The 5,340-nt window shown below is 28.6% G+C and overlaps 1 protein-coding gene across 1 annotated transcript; it reads left to right on the top strand.

Annotated features, from left to right (window-relative positions):
• The first annotated feature begins 671 nt into the window (after positions 1-671).
• On the top strand, positions 672-4,856 carry LOC124922815 (rop guanine nucleotide exchange factor 3-like). The gene is made up of 8 exons (XM_047463528.1): positions 672-686; positions 791-1,150; positions 2,326-2,442; positions 2,523-2,677; positions 3,059-3,133; positions 3,353-3,655; positions 4,214-4,558; positions 4,661-4,856. Exons 2-8 carry the CDS (start codon positions 817-819, stop codon positions 4,781-4,783), a joined length of 1,452 nt encoding a protein of 483 aa, XP_047319484.1. The 5' UTR covers positions 672-686; positions 791-816; the 3' UTR covers positions 4,784-4,856.
• Positions 4,857-5,340: the final 484 nt, after the last annotated feature.

Raw genomic sequence — 5,340 nt, forward strand, 5'->3', positions numbered from 1 at the left:
TTGAAATTTATCACTTTCCACTACAAATTTAGTATGAGATAAAAAAAAATTAATTAAATTCATTCAAATAATGATATATCATTTTGTTTACTTAAATTTTGTTATTATTTTCATCTTATCATTTTTCTTAAAAAATGAAACGAATCTTTAAAACTTCTTATTTATTTAAATTTAAAACGTTTTAATTGAATTTTTTTTTAACCGAATAATATTTATTCTCTTAAAAAAAATAATAATAATAAATAAACAAATAAAAACCATCTCATAATTATAATTATATATATTGTTTTCAAATTGGTCATCTCTATCTATGAGTTTAACTAGCAAAATCATTACAAATTAATACATATTTAATTATATATTTTAGAATCATATAATGGCATAATTTCCTTTTATGTATTTAAAGCCAGAAAGATTTGGTTCTTATTCTATCTTCCACCGCCCCCTCACTCCCTCTCTTCTTCAATCTCTCTCTCTATATAATTTGATTCTTGGATTTCCAGCTATTGATATATCAACTGCGTTTTGATTTCAAAATATCTTCTTCTTCTTGATTCAGTGGATTCAGATTCATTCATCATTCACGGACCATGTTCAAATTGTGAAAAGTTAAATCTTTTCTGTATAGAAGACGACAATGGAAACTTAAGGAAAGAACAGGAAACTCTTTTCAAAAAATCTTTCAGGTATTTTATTACAATCTTCAGTTATAACAATGACACATGATAAACCCTTTTACTTTATTATCAAACTTTTCAATATATAATCTGGTTTTGGTTTATTTTTTCAGAGAATTGATCGAACAAAACAGCGAAAATGGACATTAATTCAAACCCAGATGAGGGTTATGAAATATTACGTTATAATCCTTCATCTTCATCAATGGAACAAACAGATCGGTCGTCTCCGGCAGCCACTCCTAGCCGTTCGATTTTAAGTGCAGATTCATTCATATATTGCAGAACTAATTCAGAAATGTCTACTTTATCGGATCCGACTGACGATTCAATAAGCTTCGCCGGAACTCCGTCGCCTCGCTGGCCGTCGGCGGTAAAGTCGCCGAAACGGCCACTTCTTAGTAGATTGGGGATAAGGCATAGCCGGAACTTTAATACTGATGAGGAAAAGATTCATGATCATATGGATATAGGTAAAAGAATTCATCTTTCTGAAATTGAAACTGAAATTGGGAATTTTTTAATTTTTTTTATTTTGAGTTGGGATTTTTTTTTTAAGAAACATTAGTATATAATATATTTAACCCACAAAGAATTTTCTTTAGAAAAAACTCAACTTCAAACGTTATAAAATTTGTTTTCAAATTATCATAATTTATTTATTAAATGTAACTTCAATTTTTGTTTAGTAGATAAAAATTATAATTGTTAATCTAAAATTAAAATTAATTTATTTTAAATTTGAAACATATTAACCCACGTTATTATATAATTTTTTTTAATTACTAAAACTAACCAAGAATACTTTAATTTAAATTAAAGGGTATAAAGATGAGAGACATGCCTTTGTTTGGAAATATGAAAAAAATTTAATGTATTTAAAATTTTATTTTTTTCAAATATTCTATTATGTTATATGTTTTAATTTAGTTGAAATAATATTTTAAAATATACTTTAATTATATATATACATATTATAATAATTTTAACTATTATTTTGGTTCACACCCAATTCCAGCTTGTTCAATGTACTTTTAAATAGACTCAAATTTTATCTAATTAGAGTGAATAAGTTTTAATTAAAAGAAAATAAATATATATATATATATTTATTGGGCATTTTTGAAAAATATCTAAAAGTTAATTGAATTTAATAGAATAATATTATTAAATTTATTAATATATATATATATATATATAATTATAAAAAAAAATCATAACATTATTTCATTTAAATCAATAATTAATAAGATATTAAAATCAATGTTTTAAATAAATTAAAAATGAAAATCACAAACCTTCAAACAGAGCCGACATAGTTTTATATTTATATAAAGTAAACCAAAACTTATTAATATTAAAATTTGTTAAGTGCACTCCTACCTTCCCTTTCAATTTGTCTTCTCAATTCCATTAACTGGAATGAATTATTTTTATATTAATAATATTTTATATTATATAAAGCTAACCTTTAACATGTTAATATTATTATATTACTACCAAAATAAGTGATATGCTTTTCTTTTTAACTCTTATTAATTTCAAATTTTAGTCAAACTAACCACATTATTATAGTTTAACAAATATAAGAAAACTTCATAAAAATAAAAAATAACAATAATTTTAACTTTATTCTTGAATTGGACAGAACTGGAAATGATGAAAGAAAGGTTCTCAAAGCTTCTATTAGGAGAAGACATGTCAGGAAGTGGGAAAGGTGTAAGCACAGCTGTGACAATCTCCAATGCAATAACCAATCTTTATGGTAAATTTTTATATTAAACATAATTCAAATAATTTATATAAAAAATGACCTTAAGTTTAAGGAAACTCTGTTTTCTACAGCTTCTGTGTTTGGGCAACACCAAAGATTGGAGCCTCTTCATCTAGAGAAGAAGATGATGTGGAGAAGAGAAATGAATTGCCTCCTCTCCGTTTGCGATCACATCGTCGAATTCGTCCCTCTTCAGCAGACATTGCGCGACGGAAGCATCGTCGAGGTAACACATTATTAGAGAGTCGTGACAATAAACAAAACTGAGACAAAAAAATTGAAAGTAGTTGTATACTTACTTTGATAATTGTCTTCAAACCGTTTTTTGAAAGGTGCAATCAGTTTTCTAGAGTTGGTCTGAGTTTGGACGAGAAAACATACACAAATTTTGTAAACATTTTTTTTATCGAGTAACTTGTAAAAATGTTGATTTAGATATAATAATGTTTTCGAATATAACTTAATTAGACCTATATTTATATTTATCGCTTTATTAAAACTTTCTAGTTCAAACTCATTCAAATATCAAAATTCAGCTTCATTACATATTTTTTTTTTTTGTTTTAGAAAATATAAATAATGGGTTTCATTTATTTTATTAATTTAGGTGATGGAAAACAGGCCAAGATCTGATATTCAAATCAACCTCCCTGCATTGAGAAAGCTTGATTCAATGCTTCTGGTAAGCCTTTAAATTTCTCATAATCAAAACAATGGAACATATCTCAACATATTTTGATAAAAAAAGTTTAATATGAAAATTCCAATAATAACCTTATGATTGAAAAACAATCATGAATGTAATATATATATTTATCAAGGTTGAATCAAATACAAACATTATGCTAGTTTCCTTCAGATTATAAACTTAATGTTTCTTAACATATGTTTGATAAATTAGGACATTTTGGCCACATTTGAAGACACCGAGTTTTGGTACGTGGAACCAGGGAGTATGTTGGGAACCATCGCGACTCGAACTGGGTCGTTTAGGAAGCTCATGCAGCCAGCTCAGAGGACAGACGAGAAATGGTGGTTGCCTGTTCCATGTGTTCCCACAAGTGGCTTGTCGGATAAATCACGAAAGCATTTACGATACAAACGCGATAGTGCCAACCAAATACATAAAGCAGCCATGGCTATAAATAGCACTATTCTTGCTGAGATGGAGATCCCAGAAAGCTACATGGCTTCACTCCCTAAGGTAAAGAAAATATCCTAATGTTTTTTATTGAATACAATTTCAAATCATATTATTATCATTTAAGATGTGATTGTGTAAGTAAACTTTGTTTTATGAATTTGGACTTCTTTTCAATTATAATGTAAACATACTTACACAACCACATCTTTTGATAAATAATAAATTAATTCGATACTCAGTCTTAAACTAAATAAATTAAAGAGTGGTTTTTGAACTTATATGGTGTTAAGTATTTTACATTTTTAGTGGGATGTGTGCAGTACTTTAGTCTTTTTCACATGGTGCACTCTTAGGCCTTGTTGGTTTATTTGAATAATCAATGAGTTTGAGTTAAAAAGAAAGAAATTTGTAACATTGGATTATTTGAATTATTGGACCATAAAATTCTATAGACTTAACCCAACTCTTTTAAAGATATAAACAAAATAATTTGATGTTTGTTAAATAATAGGCAGATTCTTTTCTCATGCTAGTAACGGTCCACCAATATTCTTATGTGTCATGGGCAAAATGTTTAATATTTATCGTCTTTCATTTAACACGCAAACGTTTTCACAGAGTGGAAAAGCAAGTGTAGGAGAGTCAATGTATCGTTACATGAGTGTATCAGATAAGTTTTCTCCGGATAATCTTCTAGATAGCTTAAACATCAGCTCAGAGCACGGTGCTCTTGAGTTAGCCGATCGTGTGGAGGCATCAATGTACGTATGGCGTCGAAAAGCATGCCTCGGAAACTCAAGATCCTCGTGGGACTTAATGAAGGAGTTGATGTCCGACATAGACAGGAGTGACAAGAACCATCTCCTAGCCGGGAGGGCTCATAGTTTACTCTTTTGTCTCAAACAAAGGTACCCGGAGCTCTCTCAAACAAGCCTAGACACTTGCAAGATCCAATTAAACCGAGTAAGAAGCTCTTTTTTTACTTGTTGAATAATATGGTCTTAAATTAAACATTTCCATGTTTTATGATGACTAAATTAAACTTTTTTTTGGCATGACATGAAGGATGTGGGACAAGCCATTCTAGAGAGTTATTCTAGAGTTTTGGAAGGGTTGGCGTTTAACATTGTTGCTTGGATGGATGATGTGTTGTTTGTGGACAAGGCAATGAGGAGCAAAGATAATTAATAGATTGGTCCTCAAATTATATTCATCTGGACATATTGACCCCCCAATCTTTCTATTCTCTCCTTTTGGTTTCTTTTTTTTTGCAGTCTTATGTAAGTTTCGATTTTCTGATTATATGCATAGCAATTTAATTACTCATTTCATTAAATAAACCAAAATTCTCTTATATGCAAATAATACAATTAAGAGCCAAATATATTTGTAGTTGTGTGAATCTTAATAAGATATATTAATATATTACCACATATTTCAACGAAATTTATGTTTTAAAGGATAAGTCTGTGGAATACATGTTACGAATCGATTGTTTGATTGCAAAGATATCGGCTACTAAGCGTTCACATTTGTTCTTGGGTAATTATATTAGAAAATTTTAATTTGGTAGAAATCTATATATATATATATATAACGATCCTTAATTTTTAAAGTGTTCGAATTGCCGGATCGAGAGCTGTGGTTAATTTGGATATTTATGTGAGAGTAAATGAATACTTGGGTTGGATTGTGGGTTGACCCGCTATAAACTTAAAATGGTTAAAAATAAAATTAAAAATACT

Source organism: Impatiens glandulifera, chromosome 1, assembly GCF_907164915.1.
Source record: "Impatiens glandulifera chromosome 1, dImpGla2.1, whole genome shotgun sequence".
Classification (NCBI taxonomy): domain Eukaryota; kingdom Viridiplantae; phylum Streptophyta; class Magnoliopsida; order Ericales; family Balsaminaceae; genus Impatiens; species Impatiens glandulifera.

What these genes read in the sequence shown, in the direction of transcription:
- LOC124922815 (XM_047463528.1), top strand. Translation starts at nt 817, where the DNA reads ATGGACATTAATTCAAACCCAGATGAGGGTTATGAAATATTACGTTAT. An exon ending in TGCAATAACCAATCTTTATG is followed by an intron (nt 2,443 to 2,522) that starts GTAAATTTTTAT and finishes TGTTTTCTACAG; the next exon opens with CTTCTGTGTTTGGGCAACAC. An exon ending in GCAAGATCCAATTAAACCGA is followed by an intron (nt 4,559 to 4,660) that starts GTAAGAAGCTCT and finishes CATGACATGAAG; the next exon opens with GATGTGGGACAAGCCATTCT.